This window comes from Miniopterus schreibersii (genome assembly GCF_964146895.1).
Source record: "Miniopterus schreibersii genome assembly, chromosome: 16".
In the NCBI taxonomy this organism is placed as follows: domain Eukaryota; kingdom Metazoa; phylum Chordata; class Mammalia; order Chiroptera; family Miniopteridae; genus Miniopterus; species Miniopterus schreibersii.
This window is the reverse complement of record NC_138116.1, coordinates 27,219,328-27,240,794: the sequence shown is the minus strand read 5'-3', so window position 1 is coordinate 27,240,794 and position 21,467 is coordinate 27,219,328. Positions and strand designations below refer to the sequence as shown.

At 44.9% G+C, this 21,467-nt stretch overlaps 1 protein-coding gene across 1 annotated transcript in view; it reads right to left on the bottom strand.

Moving 5' to 3' along the window:
• MYO1D (myosin ID) overlaps positions 1–21,467 on the bottom strand; it is a gene marked incomplete at its 5' end in the record, with an annotated part of 245,060 nt that overhangs the window by 165,817 nt on the left and 57,776 nt on the right. The window contains 6 exons of the mRNA XM_081115977.1: positions 990–1,106; positions 3,555–3,650; positions 4,923–4,976; positions 5,751–5,916; positions 8,242–8,335; positions 10,506–10,714. Coding sequence (XP_080972103.1) covers positions 990–1,106; positions 3,555–3,650; positions 4,923–4,976; positions 5,751–5,916; positions 8,242–8,335; positions 10,506–10,714 — 736 coding nt within the window. The remainder of the gene's footprint in view (positions 1–989; positions 1,107–3,554; positions 3,651–4,922; positions 4,977–5,750; positions 5,917–8,241; positions 8,336–10,505; positions 10,715–21,467) is intronic.

Below are 21,467 nucleotides of genomic sequence, written 5' to 3'. Positions count from 1 at the left end.
ATTTTGCAACAAGTTTTAAGGTATTGTAGCTTTTATCGTCATTTAAAATCTGGTAAAAATTAGTCATGTCTCCTCTCCTCCCTTTCCCCTACCCTACTAGTCTTCTTTAATACATTTTATTTGATCTGCCTACATGTTTATTGTTCAAAGTAAATTCTAGAATCATTATGTCCCTTTAAAAACAAAATTTCTATTTGGATCCTAAAGGAGACTGTTATACTATATTTATAAACATTTATGTCAGATCTCATTTATATTGCTATGTGATATTTTTATGTGGTCCAGATTCATTTAGAATTAAATCTTGCAACAGTAAAGTGAAAGGTCATTTTTATTCCATATTTGAATTCATGTTGTCACTCATTTATTGTAAGGTTACATGTTCATTATATGTTAAACATGTCCAATTATATAGATAGTAATAAAGGAAATGTGGCACACGGCTCTTCCCTTCTGGGTTTGGTGAAGTGCAGGGAAAACACCTGGACCGTGACTTGGCCAGCGTGGTCCATGGTGCTGGCGGCCACAGGCTCTGTGCCTCTGGGCCAGTCATGCCACCCTGTAGGGCTCATTTCCCCACGTGCAAAATAAGATGATTAAAACCCCAGTCCTAAGCATCCATGAATCCAATGTTTCAAACGCTGTCAGAAATCTATTCTGTTCAAAGGATTTTAGTTTACACTGTTGGTAGTGACATCCTTGCTGAATTCTTTCATTCTTGAAATAAATCAGTTCAAAGTCGGACATACCAGTTAAGGTAATTCAGTAAAGCCACAGCCTCAAAACCTGATGTGGCTTGGAAAATCCCTCCTGATATTATAATACGATGGAGAAAACGACTGATAAGAGTAATTTCTTCAAACTGTAAGAAGTTTTCTTTACATAAATTACTTTTTAAACCTACAGGGGAAAACCCCTCAAGATCTTCTGAGAGAACATCCTGGGTCCTCCACAAGGAGGCAGCAGATTCCGAGAAGCTCCCCACTCACCAAGTGAAGAATTGTAGCCAAAATTTTATACACTGTCTGAATCTCCTCAGGCTTGAAGCCAATGACTTTCATGGCATCAGCTACTACTTTGAATTCTGCAGCATCATTGATAGAGGACTAGAAATGAAAACGGAAAAGTCAAGTCACACGCATTTCATATGAACTTTAAAATAATTACGAGACTAGACTCAAGTTCAGTCAAGGTCTTGAGGCTTCTGCAGCAAGTCACTGAGCATCCGGAGAAAATAAAAATGATCTCCAGGGTAGAGACGTCCTTCGGCACACACAATGCCCACTTGCGTGTGAGAGCCACTGTCACCCAAAATAAGCACCCCGGACTTTCCTGGGACCCTCAGCGAGGGGAGCAAGTCCTGGGCTGACTCAGAGCCGCTCGTCGACAAGGGAAGGAAGCAACGTGGGACGTGAGCTCGCAAGGGGAAACACAGACTGTGGCAGCCTCCGAGGCACATGCCTGGCTATTGTCACCTGTGGCCTTTTTTGTTCCACAATTCGCCTTTTATTTAATTATTTATTGACTGACTCTTGAAAGAGAGGGGGCGGGGAAGGGAGGGGCAGCCACGGCCATGGGATGCCACTCTGGTAAGACACGTGGTTCCCGCCGCTTACAAAGGGACACTGCCTGTGACTCCTGGAGCTGCCGCCGCCACTGTGGGACCACGAGGAAGGTCAGCCGAGGCAGACGAGCCAAGTCCAGGGAGGATGGTGGAGGTGTAAGTTGGAGAAACAAAAACTTCTGCGTCCCGATCAGTATTGATAAGGCACCGAATTGATCAACGCTCAAACTGCCCCGTTTCAGGGCTCTTGTCATGTGAGATAATTAAGTTTCTTATTGTTTTTGGAGACGTTTGAGTCTTATCTTACTGGAAACCCCAAATACCTAAATTTTACATGGTCCCTGTATTTTAGGATAGTTAGGTAAAATTATAATACATAGAGTGTAATGCTTGATAGTTATTAAAATAATTTGATTAATTTATATTTGTTAACATGAAAAGATATTAATAACTGTGTTGTAATATAATAAAAGCAGGTTTACTTAATCAGGATTTATTGTATGAATCCATTTATAAATATATACACACATACATTGTTATCAATAGTTATTTCTGGATGATAAGCTTTAGCACATTTTTGTTTCCTTTAGGTTAATCTTTATTTTAAGCATAGACTATGACCATGTAATATTTCCTTGTTTTTATTAGAGAGGAAGGAAAAAAGGGTAGGAGGAGAGTAAGAATGGAAAACTTTGATGAAAAGGGAACCTAAGCTAAATTTAGCTTAGAGAGAAGGTTAAATATTCATTTAATTCTTGCTTTCTATGGAGGCTCTATATGACCTGGACAAAAGTAAGTTGGTCAATAAGACAATCTGATAAAAAGGAATGTTTCTAGTCACTGGCTTTCTAAGTGTTGATTTTACAATCCTTTCTACATCTTTAGTACTTCTGGCCCATCTCAGAAGGCTGGAGTGCTGCCCTCTAATGTTTTGTTTGTTTTCAATTAATTTTCAGCAAATATCCTGCTCTCAGATAATTGTTTAAAAAAAAAAAAAAAGAATCATGCAACTTAAATGCAAACAATGGAAAATTAATTGCAAAATCCTAAATATAATTTATTTCTGTGCATGGCTATAAAAATACAGGTAAACCAGTAATGCAGGTATCATTAGCTTAAGGTGAGTAACAATTTTAAAATAAAAAGAACACTTCCCACATCTTACATCCTTTCCTTTTATGAATTCTTTTATTGCCCCAACTACAACAGCAATACACTTTTAATTATAGAAGACAATGAAAATATGGGAAAGCAGAACACAAATATTTGTAATCTCATCAATCCAGAATAAACAATTAAAATGTTGGTCTATTTCCCTCTATAGCTTATTTTATGCATTTGTATACAGTACTTTCCCCCAACAGGGTAGGATAATACTGTGAATACTGTTTCATAGCCTACCATCAACAAACTGTTACTAGGGTGAGCTGAAAAATGACTAGCAGAAAACCAATTAGAAATAAAAAAGTACCCGCATATGTGTGCAAGAACTCACATGCAAAGGGGAAGAAAAAAAATGGCAAAATTTCAAAGCTAAACAGAAATGCTCCAAGGGTCACAAAACCACTTCTCAGATACATCGATAGTCGAAAAAGTAGTGAACGGGGAACTTTGATGGTCATTTCAACCAAAATGCTCTAAATTTTTCTTTTGTCTTAACAACTTGCCTTTGGCCAAATCCTATGGTATCTTCTTTTGAGGTGGATTTCCTAGTCACATCAGTATTTTTATAGTGTCCAAATAAAAGTTAAAAGAAAACACAAGATCACAGAGAGAAACTTCCTTCCTGTCAGATGGTGATAAAATATAGTAACGGGTTATTAAGCAAAGTTGTTCAGTCAATAATGCATTCACTCTCTGTCCCTGAGAATTTTAATAATAAAAGAGTCATGTATTTGCCTAAAGGCAGCAGGCTGGACCAGATCATTATTGAGTGCCCCCTCTGATTCTTTGATTTTATATCTGAGCATCTCAAAGAGGAAATGCTCACCTTTAATTGAGCTCCTACGTGGATATAGTTGTAGGACGAAAGGGATTTCTGCAGGTGGAGAGAACGCAGTATCTGATCCGAACCTCCTTGGAGTAGCTGAAAAATAATTTAAAATAAATTGGCAAAATACATACTAAACCGAATGTACCAGATGTGTCTATCAATGGCAGTCTAGCTTTTATTCACTTTCTGGGCTTAATTTACTTAGGTCCTCCTGTTTCTGGCTTTCAAGTTTTGTTTGTTTGTTTTTACCTTGAAGGTACATGGCTCCAGCAGTTATCAGTCCCGGAGAATGTTATATAATCATGAAGAAAATGACTTTAAAAGTCTCAGCTCTTTCACAACGTAACTGGCATAAAAGGTTCTGGCTTTTACTCTGGTCATTTGTAAAACAGGAGCCTAGGCTCTGTGCTGGTCACCTGCTGAGTAGCCTCATTATCCACACAGGATAGAGCTGTGTTTCAGAATTCAGAAAAAAAGCAATACTGCCACGGAAGTGAGAGGTCCCGGCAGACAGTCATACGCTGAATCACAATGGAAAAAAACAGCCTGTCCTCATCAATATTGATATCTCAGGCAAAGAGGCCAACTGGATAACCGTCACAGTTTACACGTGGAAATCAATCTTATTCATTTATTATTTTATTTCATAAAAATCCAGCACAGTATTGTTTAATTCAGTCACCCACTTTATTTAGTAGCATTGGTTTATATTATGTTGGGCTGTAAAAAAATTATAATAATGTGTCTCAGACTCGTTTATTGAGTAGAAACACTTGCCAACAGGGGGGCTATTGTAAAAGATTTTGTTTTAGTCTCTAAAAGCATTCCCCAAAGACGTACTCATCATTTTTTCCCTAAGCAATCACAGCTCTGATGGGATGAAGAAGACAATTCTCTTGAATCATAAATCTGGTTATATTTTTTTAAGTAATCATATCACTTTATAGTCTCCATGAGCAAAATAAACTGAGTCTGTGTTCCCACCTCTGAAGCTCTCAAATAAGGGAACAAAAGCTTCAATGAAAAATAAAACAAAATTAACTTAACATAGTCAGGATTTCCCATTTCAAAAGCTTTTACAAGTCATTTAACTGTTATCTGCACTGCAAAGAAATGCAGGTGACGCTCAACCGGTCGCCTGGGTGGTGAACCACCTGGCAGCTCTTTCTAATAGTCACGCTAATCAAATCTCTGAAGGAGTACGTGGGGTAGGGTGTGAGTGTGCCCGCACACACGTGTGTAACGTGTCATGCGCCACAGGAGGCAAGGGAGGCCCAGGGCCGGTGAGAATGCCCACATGAAAACATCCACTTCCTGCACACCTGAGCAAACCATCAATTATTTGCACCGCGGCAGATTACTAACCTGATAGAAAGAGTGAAAGCTCCTTTCTCCTGGCTGCTGCACAATCACGCGAGACTAAGGAAAAAAAACAAGTTAAAACTGTTACTCTGAGAATGTACCCCTAAAACAAAACAGCAGGCACCTTCTCAGGGAGTCCTGTATCAACAGTGCGTTTAAGTGCCCTGAAGACCCCCTGGGTAGTACCCATGTAAAACAAGGTCTCCTGTATGTGGTTTTTCCGGGCAATTTTTTTTTGGTAATGGCTACAAACAAATAGAAACTAGAAGAAAATGAGATTTCAAATCAATTAGAATAAAAACACACGGGAGTACCAAATCAATACGCCGTGAACCTTCAACTTACACAATCTTCTGTGTCAATTATGTCTCGGTTAAAAAAAGAGGTGTGTGGGCGTGATCGTCTGAATGAACATGATAGCTCTTCTGTGATGCATTAAAAACAAACAAAAATTAAAAAAAAACAACCCAAAATATAGGGGAGGTGGTGATGTGTAAAACGGGTAGAACTGATTAGTCCGAGATCGGCGTTTGGGTTAAAACGTACCCAGAAGTGGGCACACGCTCTCAGGCCGCTCCCACTGCCTCTCACACGCGAACCTAAATCTTTATCTACAAAGTCTGTAACTTTGTTCAACTTGGTATTGTCAGTGCTAATGAAACAACACAAAAGGAGAATGTCTTGTGACAGCTACCTGAGGAGCAGCGGGGGAGGAAGGATAGTTTTAAAAGCGACTTTGAAGCAATTAAAGAGATTCTATAATTAGGTCTGTAAAAAAACAACGTTCAGCACTTGTAAGCACAGTACCCCGAGGAATCAAGCACATTTTACCTTCTCCAATAAGTAGTTACTGATATGTCCACCGATAGGGTCCCCCTTGAAATCGAAGTTGATGTCCATGTATTTCCCGAACCTGCTCGAGTTGTCGTTACGGTTGGTTTTGGCATTTCCAAAAGCTTCCAAGACACAGTTGGACTTAAGGAGCATGTTCTTTACTCTTAAACACAGACAAACGAGAAAGCTATTATTAAGGGTTTTAAAGGCTGGGCCTTAAAAAAAAACTAGATTTCATGAAAAGGCATGCAAATATTTATACAAAGCAGCTCACTGCAGCACTGTTTGCTATACAGTGTGTACACACACACACGCACCCGAAATGTCCACCGATAGGGACGGATAAAAACAAATTTCTGTGTCCCAGTATAGTATGTGCTGACATAGAAAAATGTTCGGAATATGTTAATGAATGAGAAATTAAGTTGCAAAATAATACGTATTGCAGGATCTATGTGGGCGCACACGCACGCACCCACGTGAGCATGTGTGTGCTTGTGCACACGCGTTGGTCAGTGTTTGAAAACCCGGAGGGAACAGCACACTTCACTATGGTTACCTCGGTCGATGTGGTAGGTGGGGCAGGATTTCAGGGAACATTCACCTTCAACATTAATTTTTAGTTTTTCTTTTAAATAAACACGTTTTATTGACATAAAGAAAAATCTTAAAATAGGATATGTTCTGAAAAGAAAGAGTGGGTGAAACAGAAAATTACACAGTTTCTAAACGCACTCGCTTATCACGCCTAGAACTGCGAAACCGCACTTAGTTATGTCTCGTCAATGTGGTAGTTTAGAAATTGCTAATCACTTTGTCTGAAGCTGTATGGCATTTCTCTTTTGTATCTGTTAATTCATTCTTTATATAATGACGCCTAACCTTCTATAGAGCAGTCTCTATGTATTTTAATTTCGCCCTGCTCCTTATGTCTCTGTTTTTATTTCACTGACAGATTCCTTCTCAGATGCACCTACCTGCAGAAGTGACTTTAGCCCCGGAAATAACCCGATGTGGCAGATCCACCGTTGCTTCCGCTATTACTGTAAGTGACCCTTCGACCTCACCTCCTCTTAAATGAATGCGTACTTTTAAAATGTGGGGCAAGCTGCTTGCTTACGGCAAACAAAGGCATAACACTGTGGTAAGATACACGCTTGTGAGAGACTGGTTAATGCTTATAGGCCTTGCTCTACGACCCCAACTGGGTTTAGAAATAAAATTTAGTTCCTTAGCCAGTTTTATTCTCCTGAGCTCTTAAGGAAATTCAAAAAACTTACTCGTATTTTTGTCTTATCATATTGCAAAGTCAGAACAAGAAGTGGGAAGTGTGTTATAATGAACAAAAATACCTCTTTTGACCCGATCAGCCCAATGAGGGTGGGGAGAAAGCCCACATCGGGCGGCGCGTTTTAAATTATCTTCTTTCACACCAGCCCAGCATCCTTTCTTTCTACTCATACAACGGAAGGTGTGGATGTATATATGTCACTCTTCAGTGAATGCATATTGAGCTTCAAAGTAGCAACTCTGAAAAATTCCTTTTTTCTCTCCAAAAAACCCACCCCACATAAGAAAGTTGAGTCACGCTGCTTTATAGCCACATTGCTTTCCTTTTTTTAAAAAACCCATCTATCCCCGGCCAGTGCGGCTCAGTTGGTTGGGCGTCACCCCGTGCACTGGAGGGTGGCCGGTTCGCTTCCCGGTTGGGGCATGTGCCCGGGTTGCCGGTTCGACGCCTGTCAGGGTATGTACAGGAGGCAACCGATAGATGCTTCTCCATCACATTGTCTCTCTCTCACCCTCCCTCTTCCTCTCTCTCTCTCAAAACAATAAGAACATATTTTTTTAAAAACAAACAAAATTAAAATACTCATCTATTCATTCCTCACACATTTATTAAGCAAACACTATGTGCCAATGACAGTGCCCACGAGCTTTACTGCTGACGGGCAGCCTGGGTGGCGGACATCCTTTTTAGAAGATGAATCATGCTCAGACCTTCTGTAGCCAGGAGTTCGAGCTGTAACACTGACGGCACAGAGCTGCCTCCCAGAGCCCCCTGCGCTCTCAGGAACTCAGGGCTCCTCAGAACATCGTTTTAAAGAGAGAGAAATAGAAAGAATAAGGACCGTGTGAGCCTCTGTACCATAAAACCTACCAGCGCTGAATGATGCCATCTCTGCCGAGCACACCCTATTAAGGAGGCAGTTACCAACTAGAAAGGGGGCCCTGGCATCTGTTTCAGAATAATTTTATTGTTTTATCTATATGTAGAGCTTACCACGGTAGTCAGCTTTTTTTCCCTACTGGAAGCAGATATAGAAACAGAGTGATATAAATAAAAGCAGAGTCAGCATGCAGTAAGAGAATCCGAGCAGGTTACCACCAATAAATGGCTGAAGCCCACGAGAGTGTAGGTCCGGTCGGTTCTATGGAGACAGTAAAGCTCTGATGAGAACTCCGCCCGCCAGCAGGCCGCTCTTACCTTTCGATCTCGGCTCTCTGGCTGGGGTTGGTGATGGCCGCAATGTACTGCATGATGTACTTACTGGCTTCGGTCTTACCAGCTCCACTTTCCCCTGGGGGGAAATTGCACAAGGCTTCAGTAAGCCGATTTTTCATGGAATAATTTAAAATTGTGATGTTATTTATTTAAAATCCATTACGTTTTTCAATGTTTGCTTCTTTTGAGTTATTTCACCCTCATTCTGTCTCGATGTGGCCTTGGTTCTGACCATGTTGGGACAAATAAAACTACCGTAAGAGTGAAGTGACAAAGAGATTACAAATCAAGGTTTACTTTAGTAAAAAAATATCAAGAGATAAAATGTGACAAACGAATTCCTTAGACTAAAGTCTTCGTACTTCGCAATGACTCTTACGTCTAGCAGAAGAAAGGTCAGTTAGTGATTCAAACAGCAGCCACAGCTAAATTAGTATAAGCTTATTTCCTATAGTCGTATTTCTTTTTATCTTGATGGGGAAAAAATAATTCTTTCGGAAAATGAAAATTAGAGATATTTTGGTAAACAAGCAAACAAAAAACCAACAGCAAGCTTCAGATACATGGTGTCACAGAAAAATCAGGACAACTGGTAAAAGGGGGGAAGAAATCCATTTAGAATTATCTACCCCAATTTTTAAATGTTTTTACTTTCTGACCCAAAAACTGTACTTGTAGAAATTTATACTATGGAAATAATAAAATACTAATATAATAAAATCATCATCTTCATCATAGGTTTTTAAAGGCTTTCTGCAGACTACTACAGGTCTCCTAGATAAAAATCTGAAAATAACATGCCCATAAGTAGAGGACTGGCTAAATAAATTATGATTCAAGGACTCAATAGAATACTATACAATTGATAGAGAATACACTACTTCTAGAGTACTCTAATGAAAAGACGCCCATTATATATTGTTAAATGAAAAAACAAGTTATGTAACAGCAGCTATAACATAATTCTATACTTGTGCACTTACGACATAATCATATACGCACGTGTGACTATATTTATTTGTACAGAGAAAATGTGTAAGGATAAACGCTCTATTGTTTACAGCTGTTACTACTGAAATTTGGGGGGGAGCAAGGTATTCAAAGGGAAGGGACTTTTTGTGTTTATTTAATACACTTACATAATTCTTTGGTTTTTCCCCCCCTTTTATAATCAGGCAATATTTCTTAACATAATTTATTTTCACAAAATGTAGTCCTGGGCTATAATTCTCTAACTCTTAATACTAAGTCACTTAACTCTTCTGACCCTTAATATTCTCTCCTATAAAGTATCTACACAACTGCTTTACTTACCACTCAGGGTTGTCTTGGTAAGCAAAACGGAATAAAGATCATAAAAGTGTTTTTAAAAGTGTAAAGCCACTGCCCTGACTGGTGTGGCTCAGTGGTTGGCCGCTGTCCAGTGCACCAAAAGGCTGCCTGTTTGATTCCCGGTCAGCGCACGTGCCCCGGATGCCGGCTTATCCCCAGCAGGGGGCGTGCAGGAGGCGGCCAACTCATGTTTTGCTCTCACATCAATGTTTCTCTCTCTTCCTTCCTCTCTCTCAAAAAAAAAATTAAAAAAAAAAAAGTATAAAGCCAGTAATGCAAAATGTGAGGTGCTATTAGCACCAAAAAGAAGTTCCCACAGTTAGGGAACTGGGCAGTGGGCAGGTATTTTTCCTGTCCCCATTTTCTTGCACAAGATTCCCTGAAGGGTCCAGCTTTATATGGAAAGTTCTGCTCTACTTCTTGGGCCGACAGGGTCTGTCTCCCTTCAAGTCGGGTGCCCCCAGCTCTTCGAGCCCACTTCCGGGCCCTTTGCCAGTACGTCCCTCAACATCAGCTCCCATGCCCCACTCCGACTTAGAGTTCTCTCTCCGCTTTTGGTACTCAGAATCCCATTTTCTCAGTTTCATTCTGTCATTATCTAAAATAATTTTTGTTACAATTTATCCAGTACTTTTAGGTGTTTGAGATTTGGAAGGAATTTCCGGGTCAGCTCAGTCTACAAAACTGACTAGAAGTCCGCCCAAATGTAACATGTATTTGTAAATGAACCAAGACTCCAGGGCGGTCAGGAATGATATAAATAATTTAGTGTGTTCATCACATTTTTTTGTCTTCTAAAAAATGCTTGAGTTTCTAACTTCAAAAAAAAGATCTAATCAAACATTTGGCTCCTTGAGTACCCAATGGGTTAAATAGACCCTGACCCTGGAAGTGCAGGGGACCCGCTCAAATACCTGATATCACGATGCAAGTGTCCTTGGACCGCCTCTTCATCGCCTTGTAGGCGGCGTCGGCAATGGCGAAGAGGTGCGGCGGCCTCTCATACAGCTCGCGGCCTTTGTACTGCTCAATGGTCTCCCTCCCATAGATGTTCAGCGACTTGTAAGGGTTCACGGACACGACGACCTCTCCGATGAACGTGTAGATGCGCCCCTTTTCAAACCTGTACGGGAGCGAAGGGAAGAAATGGCTGAGGTCACACAGAAATGCCGTTGCTTTTCTGCGAGTCTCTTCTCTCCACGTCCCTTCAAACATCAGGCACGACGTCTGAGCTGGCATCCCTTGGCTCTGAGGTTATGTCGAGAGACGATGTTTGAGGCTGAGCTGAGAGGCTGCCGCTGGGAGGGGTCCGTAGGGGTTAGAAGTCCAGAAAGAAGAAAGACATTTAACTTTTTGGAAGCAAGGGATTTCCGATTTCCAAAATACAGAAGGGTAAGAAGGGGGAAAATAGCTGAAGGCAACCTAAGAGCTCGAGGGAGAAAAGAGACAGGAGTTAAAACAGGTCTTGCATCCACTTCGCCAGATTTTCCATGATACAGAAAAAGTCCCAATACATGTACTTCTTTTCCCTCTTGAAACCCCACTACAATGTCAGTAAAAGAATAAAAACAGTGAAATCCGTAACAGAGGGTAGGAAGAGGAGACGCTTCTGGTATAAACCAAATCCATTATTTAAAAACGACCGCCGAAGGCCCCACGGTGTAGATAGCTCACTATTTAACCCTCCCCTGTCCTTCCTGCTATTTTGAGTAACACTGTAGAAGATACTCTCGATACACAATTTTACAAATCCGTGCTTCCATCTCTGGGGCCTAGAGTGCCAGGGACGGAATGGCTGGTGGCAAGGGATATGCGCTTTCTAATGGGGAAACGCGGAAGACTACCTGCTGTGTCCTGCGTGGCCTTTTATACATACAATAGGGTGAGGTGGGAGAAGGCCATGTGGGCAGCTGGAAGGAAGCCATGGGAACGAAGGAAAAAAGTGTTAAAAAAAAACCCCGCAAAACGAAAGCCCAGCATAGGTGATATGACTGCGATTGCACAAAATTGTGTGTCTGTATTTACAAAGAAAAAATTTTAAATTTAGACAGCCCATATGTATTCACTACTTACACACCAACTCACCGACGTCCACATGTGTGAACCAGAGCTAGGCCAGCACCCCAGCGGACAAGTGGTCGCCCCCATCACGCTCCACCCGCCGAGGGCCACGGCCACACACACAGGTGGCCTCCGAGCGCCCCACGGGGGGAGCGCCGAGACGGGGAAACGCTGACACAGGCGGGAGCCGTGTCGCTGACACTCCCGCTGTGAGGCCGGTGAGGTCCTAAGCATTTGGGACCACACGGCAAAAAAAAGAATCTTGAGCTCCCTTCACACTGGAATGAAGGCCGTGGCTATAATTAGGAGCGGAAACAGAAAGATGCTGATAGTGTCGACAATACATTAAAGCCAAGATTTTGATCAAGTGGCTGGTGTGTATTTAAGCAGGAGCTACGGACCACGTCAGGGGGGGTTCTCCCGCGCACCCTCCTGCTGTGGGCAGGTTCACGTGGCTCCTCCGCACCTGGGCCCGACCGCTCGCACTGCGGGCTCAACAGCGGCGAGACCGTGTGAAAGCTGCTTCACCTCCATGGGGCTCAGCTTCCTCCCCCGCAAGGTGGTGTAATTACCCCCCTCTCTCCCCCGGCATTGCGTAAGTACTTTTTTAAAAAGAGGCAATTAATTTTATGTTGCCAATTATATTCCGCAGGAAGGAGGTTTTTAACAAGTGCCTTTATTTTATTAACACCGCCACTGAAATCACAGCGATCCCTACACGTGGGGAGATAATTTGATGACTGTAACCTGCTTCCCTGCCTCAGCTGTCAATCAACTAGCGGCCAGTCACAGGCAAAAGGTGGACACCACCCACGTTCGAAGGCTCGCGGAAGGGACAGAGAGCTGGGGTTCACCACCCGGCCTTCCTGGCTTAACCTTCCAATTTGCACGGCATGCCCAACAGCTGTCTTTAAGGATAAAGCATGAAAAGGACAGGATTCATTACTTTTAAAAACACTGTCCAAACAGAAAAAAAAAAAAAAAGAAAGCAAAAGAGAAGGTTATTAGAAAAAAAATGACCTCATGAGTCTGGAACTTGGTGACTAAGAGGCTCAGCAAATAACACATGAGATTAGAATGTTCTAAGAGTCCAGGTCTGTCTAATCATGTACTTTCTCCAAAATTCCATTTTCTTCCACATCGAATTACTCTGTTCATCCAAAGTTCTAGGCACCGTGTTCATAAGACGAGTAAAATACACGAACAGAACGACCAAAGGCATAATTAATTATTAACCTGGCGAGGGTGGCAAAGGTTCATCCAAATACGATATTAAATACAATACTTCAGCAAGTTACAAAACGTTAGCAGCTTATCTCATTTGAAACTACGTCGGGTTATCCAAGATGAAACGTGAATGTGCTTCGGCTAAGATCCACCGCTAGATGGTGCCAGGACACCCACGAACACCAATCCGAGCCGTTCCCCGGCTTTGGAAGGCCTGAGGGCATGGAGCAAGCGCTGAGGTCCTGCGGTCACCTGCTGGTTTGCCTGGGGGGGGGGGGGGGAGCTGCTGAAATGATCCTAGTAGCAAACGGGAGGAGACCGCCTCCTACAGGAGACCCAGGAGGACGTTCTACAGCCTCGGCCTCAGTGTGCGGGCCTTTCGTGACCGACGTTTACGACGTATTCTTCAAATATTTGTTCAAGGCCTACTCTGTACCCGACAGCGGGCCTGACTCCGGGAATTAAAGAGAGAAAAAGAACAGGGAAGTACTGTAAATAAATAATAACGATGCAGTATGCGAGGTGAGATGGTGAAACCACCTGCAGGGGCGGACAGGATGCCCACAACGCAGCCCTTTCGATGAGGAGCCCTGAAGAGCAGGATACGAACGCAGGCCACAGCAGAAGAGCCAGGTTCTCTCCAGGCGACTCCCCTAATTACTCAACACTTCCACCCGGCAACACCCCCACCCCCTCTCTGTCACTCTCGCCTCCACATGAATGGGAGACTTACAGATCCCCAGAGCGTCATGGCTTTACGGTTTGCTCCAGGGCTTCTTTCTGCCCTTGCCCCACCTGGTCCCTCTTCTTTCCCCACCTGCTTGGCCGGTTCTCACTCCTTCAAAAACCTAAGTATCAGCTCCTCTAGGGAGCCATTCTTCTTCTTTCTTTTAGTTATTTTTTTTATATTTTTGTTTAAAATATTACAGATGTCCCTTTTTCTCCCCAATGACCCACTCCGCCCCGTCCCACCCCCTCCCCAGAGGGTGCCCTTTCGAAAAAATGGGCCAGCAGCATTGGTTCAAAAACCCACACCTAGGAGACAGAAACCCATACGTGATATATATATGCAAGGGTCAGTTGCTCCACCACGGTCCGTGTCCTTGGGCTGTGCATCTATGCACATAAATTCTTTGGTTACTCTCTCTCCCCTCCACCCACCCGCCCTCCTCCACCCCTCTGACATTCGTCGGTCTCATCTATGCAGGAAGCCATTCTGATACCCCATCTCTGACACCAGGATTATGGTATTAAGATATTTCCTTTAGAACTCCCCAGAGAGTTAATGCAACTATCAATATAACAGCAGCTATTTCTTTGGGCACCTGTGTATGTTCCCCTGCAGAACGCGTTTCTAGAATTAAAGTTGCTGGTGCAAAGGTTAGGTGCATGTTAAACTTAGGAATTACTGTCACATTTTCTCCAGAGGTGGCAGCCACCGAAACTTGCATACATGACGTCGGAGTTTCTGTCTCCTAGGTGTGGGTTTTTGAACCAATGATGCTGGCCCATTTTTTCCAAAGGGCACCCTCTGAAAGTTTTACTTTCAAAGTACACAGAACTTCGGCCTTTTCTTTGACCGAAGTCCCGAACTTTTGCAATGCTGCCAACTTTCGATACGGGTTCACCTTCCCCAGTTCTCCGGTGAGTCTCTCTCCCAAGGGTGAAGGCACCTTGCTTCTGCTGCTTCCGGCAAAACCACGGTCCCCTCGTGACGGACTCGCTCTGTCTCATCCCCTCTGTTAGACGGGACGTTCCCGAGATGGGCAGGGACTGAGTGTCGGGAAGGTGAGGAGCTTTAGCGCCCGCAGCCCTGCAGCGCCGGGTTTGAATCCTGGCTCTGCTGGTTACTGACTGTGCACCTTCATAAACGTCTGAGTAATGAGCGCCAGGCGCCATGCCAAAAACCCGAGTTACAGAGGAGAATAAAGCACGGTGTTATTATTGGGCTCAGAGGTCTGCCTATAAACAGTGCCGTGTAGTTCAAATTTCACGTTTTATGATAGGTGGTGTAAAATTTACATATTTTTCATTTATCATTCCCCTTACTCCCACATTCATTCTCTCTCTCTCTCTCACACGCACACCCCCCCATCACACCGTTTCACAAAATAATTCAGACAATAACAAAGATAGAAAGGGCGCTACGGAATCTTGGAGACAGGGCACCCAAACCCAGCTTCAGGAGTGGGAGGATTCGAAGACGGCATCCTAAAAATTAAGCTTCTCGACATCTGAACTATTTATGGGATTATACAGTCGCCCTACAGGTAGCTCCAGGCACCCCTTGGCCTCCACTGCCTCAGGAACACCTGCGAGAGGAGGCTTTATTTTGACCTTTTAACGAACATCCTGAGCCTTGGAAGAAAACGCTGCAGAAGCCGCCTCCCCCCACCCCACGCCAAGGCCCCCCGCAGCGCAGCACAGCACACGGGGATCCCTGGTCCCTCTACGGCAGGGGAAAGGGTGACTTAAGGGGGTGCACCCGTCTCCTGACTGCAGTGAGCACGAACTAGCTCTATGATTGTGTGTAAGTGACTTAACCTTTCCGGGCCCCACCTTTTTTTTTTTTTTAAATATATCTTTATTGATTTCAGAGAGAGGAAGGGAGAGGGGGAGAGAGAGAGAGAAACATCAATGATGAGAGTCATTAATCGAGCCCACAACCCGGGCATGTGCCCTGACCGGGAATCGAACCCTAATCACCTGGATCCTAGGTCGATGCTCAACCGCTGAGCCACGCCCGGCAGGGCCCCACCTTTTTTTTTTTTTTAAAAAAAACTTCTCCGTTATAGCTGACATACAATATTCTATTAGCGTCAGGGGTACAGCATTCTGTGCCCTGCTCTCTTCATGTGAAAAGTAGGGCAGCAGGGACATGGACCTCCCAGGACTGTTTAAGAAACGAGATACCCACTTACTAGAACGCGGGGCACACTGCGGACACGTGGCGAGAGCCCAGCAGCACGAAGCCCTGGTGTCACTGAGCCGCCGGCGAGCTCTCTGAACGGCAGGGAGCGTGGCTCCCTCGCTCAGGCCCCTGGCCCAGCACTGCCTCAGTGTTTATCCTCACAGCAAGGGTGGCCTCTGTCAGGGGTGAGTCACGGTCCCGCCTGGCGTCGTGTCCGGCAAGCGCTCGCCTAGCGGTTCCTAAGGACCTTCTAAAGCTAACAGTCCCTCCCCAGGACGTAAGAAACCAGTGAGGGCTCTGCCGGCGTGGCTCAGCGGTTGAGCATCGACCTAGGATCCAGGAGATTGGGGTGCGATTCCGGGTCAGGGCACATGCCCGGGCTGCGGGCTCCGTCCCCAGGGGGAGGCCTGCAGGAGGCCGCTGATCAGGGACTCTCTCATCACTGATGTTTCAGCTCTCTCTCTATTCCTCCCTCTCTCTGAAATCAATAAAGATATATGGAAGGAAGGAAGGAAGGAAGGGAGGGAGGGAGGGAGGGAGGGAGGGAGGGAGGGAGGGAGGGAGGGAGGGAGGGAGAAAGAAAGAAAGAACTAGAGAAAGAAATAAATAGAGAAAGAAATAAATAGAGAAAGAAAGAAATAGAGAAAGAAATAGAGAAAGGAAGAAAGAAAACTGAGGGCCGCTGGCGTGGTTTCACCGACTTCCTGAGTACACGCCTTGGTTTCCTTCTCTAACCAAGATCTCTTCCCTTGAGCAGCACAAAAGGTACTTCACCAGAAAGCGTGGTCAGGAGATGCCCGGCTGCATTTATTTTACTTTTTATGTTTGCAATGGAAAAAAAAAATTTATTTTTGGGAAACACATTTTAAGATAACGATTGCTCTTTCAAAACACGTTACTTACTCGGGCATGTCTTGTAGAAACATATTAACTTTACATGCTCTTACTGCTGTCTTTAATTTTATCTCACATGTTCACGTGTTCACTCAGTCCATGAACAGTTACTAGGGCCCGTGGTCCAAGCCCTGGGCTGGGGGCCTCGGGGAGAGGGGGGAGGGGGCAGGGCGACCGAGGGCAGGCCCCCCGAGGGGCAGGGGAATGTGCACGGCCCGGGGAGGGAGGGAGGGGCCCAGCATCTGAGGGACCCGAGCAGGCCCGGGGGAGAGGCTAATGTGCACGGGGCCTTGCGGGGGGCTTTGGCCTTGATTTCAAGGGCAGAGTTTTAGGTACTGATCACACTGGCTGTTTTGCAAGCCCCCCCGACTGCAGGGTGGAAAGGTCGGCGCGACCGGCGACAGAGCCGAGAGGAGGCTCCGCGCTGAGTCCCAGGAAGGGCCGACCGTGGCTTTGGCCGGGATGGAGCAGTGGAGGCGGAGCAGTGGACCGGCTCTGATTAGACAGGATAACTTGCGGGACGTGAGAGGTGAGAGCGAGGGAGGCGTCAGGGAGCCACGGAGCAGGCCACGAGGTTGCTCACGGACAGGGACGGGACAGGAGAAGAGCAGAATTTCAGGAGGTGGCCGTGATTTGCATAGGCTGCCTGGAGTCGGAATGAACCTGAGAGATCCTCAAGCAAAGAGGCCTTTAACTTTTCTTTCTCTCGCCAGCTAATGAAACCCGATCCCTGGGAGGCAGAGGGAAAAATCACAGAGGGCAGCAAACACAGAGAAGGAAGGCGACCAGAAATCCTGACCTGTCACGGCGGGCAAAAGGCTGCCGGGAGGCCACATGCCGCTGAGAAGCAAGGAAAAGACTTTAAAGAGGTAGGATGTCTATCTGGGTTCTATTTTAAAATGTTTTAGTAACTAAATTTGATCATGTCAAGTTACTCAGCGACTCCACATGCCTGGTAGAAGAAAACAGTAGAAACAAACACAAGCCTTCCCACCCATAAAGGCCCTGCACTAAGGTCCCAGGCAATCTGGTTAAAAAAACCAAAAAAAAAAAAAAGCCTAGCTCTCAGAACACTGCCTAAATAAATCTCTGGCCCATGAAAGATACTTTTACCAACTCATTCGCTTGGCAAAAGGAAACAGAACGTTTTATAGCATATGTCGAAGAAAATGGGATAAGTCTCAATGTTATAGAAAATAATCTGTCAAACAGAGACGAGCAAATCATGCCCACAGACGCAGCAGGCTGCGGTGACATCGGCAAACAGACTGCTTTCCAGTTTTTGTTGTTCTGTCTGCTGGACCGTCTGAGAAGAGTTGAACTATCCAGTCTGTCACTATGAGGAGGATATTGGGAAATCACAGGGCACTCGGTCAGCCCACCCCGACACTCAGACGAGTCTCTGCTACTTGCTGGTGTCGGGACATTTCCGTGCCGGGCGGAGAAGCACTGTTAGGTGAGAGCACCCGCAGCAGCTTCAACAAATGAATCCTGAAATGGTTCTGTTCTGATCTTGCAAAGACAAGGCGTCCTTTGCCTGAGATTATAAAAGGGTTATAGCTTACCAAAACCATACCATGGAATGCAAATTGTTTCGGCCATCATCTGCCACACGGTAGCTTTTCCACAGTATGTAATTATTTAACTGGCTGGTCGACTTTGCTAAAATGCTAATGGAGGAAATGCAGCGATCGATGAACTAGACCACAGTTAAAAACCACGAGAAAGGGCTGTTAAGGGTCCTTAGAAACTGCAGACCCCTGGACCAATAGATGGATGTTGAAATTCATAGGCAGTTAAAATTAGTAACAAAAAAAACCACAATGAAGATGCTACATATTCTACAATGTCAGCCTACGACTAAATCACAAGAGCATGGTTGATCCTTGAGTGCCGAATAGTGACAGGCATGAAGATTTAGACCAAAATATAAGAATGCCACTGTCCCATTAATAACATGGCACTATTATTTTCTCTTCTGATGAAGAAGGAATGAATATAATTTTTCCAGCATGGGGCTCAACTCATACACTGAGTCCTTTCCATCCATTTTATTTAAAAAAGACTTCCTGTCACAGTAACCATTTGGCTACTTTGTATACCTTAGGGGTGTAGTTAACTGCATGTTGCCTTAACCAAGAGACTTCCTGTTACAGTAACCGCTTGGCTACTTGGCATGCCTTAGGGGTGTAGTTAACCGCATGTTGCCTTAACCAGTTAGCCTATTTATAAATCAATACTGCTCAGGAAGACGCCTCCGATGTTTTAGGTGTATGTTGCTAAGTATCTTCTGGATCTGAGTCAGAAGACCCTTTGGTAGGCATGCACTGCTGTGTAAATTGATAACAACGATGCATTTTAAATAATACTATAAACCACTTATGTTACTGTACTGAACACTCTTAAAAGACAGACAATCTCACAGAGGTCTGAGGACTGAAGCTAAAAAGGATGCACTTAGGATTCTTATCTCAGGTCACCCCTCACATTCATACTGGTAGGAAGCCTCTTTTTAAAAAAAAAAAAAAAATTTAAATTTTATTTACTGTATTTAGTTTTCCACTGCCATTTACCCCCCATATATCACCCCCCCACACACCTCCAACACAAGGTAGGAAGCTTCTTAGCCTTACGCTGTACTTATTCCACACCCTGGGGCTCTCTGGGTGACAGGTAACCTACCAGGTATACACCGTCACTTTTTAACAACTATGCCTAATTTAGTAAATGACAGAAAAATCTAACCAGTCCACTAAATCACTTTTTAAAAGCTGTTGTTCCTGCCCAGCTGGGCGTGGCTCAGCGGTTGAGAGTCGACCTGGGATCCAGGCGATCGGGGTTCGATTCCCGGTCAGGGCACATGCCCGGGTTGCAGGCTCGATCGATGACTCTCTCATCATTGATGTTTCTCTCTCTCTCTCTCCCCCTCCTTTCCTCTCTCTGAAACAATAAAAATATTTAAAAAAAAATAAATTAAAAAAAGATAAAAGCTGTCGTTCCTCACCCCGATTTTCATAACACGTGAAGGCTCTGACATATGGAGAGCAAGGTTTTTCCAGGTGTTACTGAATCCTGGGGCAACCAGAGGGGCAGCGCTTGGGTACGAGCTGAGTAGCAGCAGTCGTGGCAGGAGAGACGAGACACAAGTGGTTAAGCTGTCAGGCGAGTGAACTATCTCCACTTCAGTGACTGTGACAACCTGTGTTCAGTTCGATGCAGTGATGCTGAACTGATATTGACTGTGCACCTGCTGTGCCAAGAACTGCCTCAGATGCTTTTCATGCACGTTGCTAATTATGCTCGCTACGTATGAATAGAAAACCTTCCAGAACCTTCTATTGTTGGCGTCACACACCCAGTTACAGGTAAGAAGGAAATGACCATGCATTTAACCGATCACCCCATTATCACCTCTGCTTGGGGAAATCTGAATTACAAAGCAAAGCTTTCACTGGCCCGGGAGGGAGCCCTTCCTCGACTACAGAATGGACTGTGTAAGAGTAGGGTTCTCCCTCAGCTCTCGTTTCTGTTGGGCCACCACAGAACTGAGCAGAGGATTTTAAAACCAGCACAAATATTTATTGAATGCCTGCCTGACTGGCCAGAAGCGCTGTCAAGCTGGCTCTCCTCGTCAGAAGTCTGTAACATCCATTAAGGCCACATTTCCCCATGTCAAGCTTTCTTCTTTTTAAAACAACCTCCCTCGTGCCTAAGGTGGAGCGAGGGGTTAACTTCTTTCCCCGTATCAGCGGCGTCGAATTCCTGTCAGTGAGGTGGCCTTGCTTTTGGGCTGTGGACAGCAGCCTCGGGGGCAGGAGAGAGGTTAACCGGCCACGCTTAGTGTCCCGACGCTGGGAGTGTCTGCAGGCACCCGGACCCGGGAACACCCACGCGCCTCCTAGGCCAGCGACCCGACAGGGAGGCTGAGGCGGTCAGACGGCACTCCCAAGTGACACGCCGAAAGCTGCCGAGGAAAAGGCGAAGAAATAAGACGGAGTCACCGCGGTCAGGCTGCTAAATTACTACCATCGAGTAGGCCGAGGGGCGAGGGAATGATTCTGTCCTTGCCTGAACGGGCCTGGGAACTTACACTTTTGGACTGTGCAGAGCGTCGACCCCTGGAGACATATGTACACCCTACAGATGACCCTCTGAAGGACTTGAGAAAGAGTCTTCACGTGAAGAACTTGGGAAGGAATGTTTGCCTGCACAGACCACCTGACAGCCATGCTCCAGACCACTGGACACCTGTAACCCTGCTCCCCCCCCCCCCCAGAACAAAGCAGAGGCTAAGAAGGCAGGACTGATTCTTCTCAAAAATGTACTTTTCACTATGAGAACTCGCAACTTTTTCTTCGGAACGCCTGGTAGCGTTTCCGATTTGCAAATCCTAAGACCCTCGGATAAAACTTTGCCATTTCTAATGTCAGCAAAGCCTCCGAACTCTTTTGTGCTCAGCTGACACCGCTCACGGGGGGAGGGGAGAGGGGGATGTTCATTTGGGGGTAGAGTTTTTATGGTCAGAAAACAAACAAAAACAAAAGGCAGCTGAATTTGGAGGCATTTAAAGAGGACAGGAAAGGTGAAAGACCTCAACTATTCCAGTCTGCAGGGAGTTTTCATCTTTTTTTTTTAAAAAAATAGATTTTTATTGATTCTGAAAGAGGAAGGGAGAGGGAGAGAGAAACATCACGGATCGGCTGCCTCCTGCACCCCCCCCCACTACTGGGGGTCGAGCCTGCAACCTCGGCACGTGCCCTGACCGGGAGTCGAACCAGCCGCC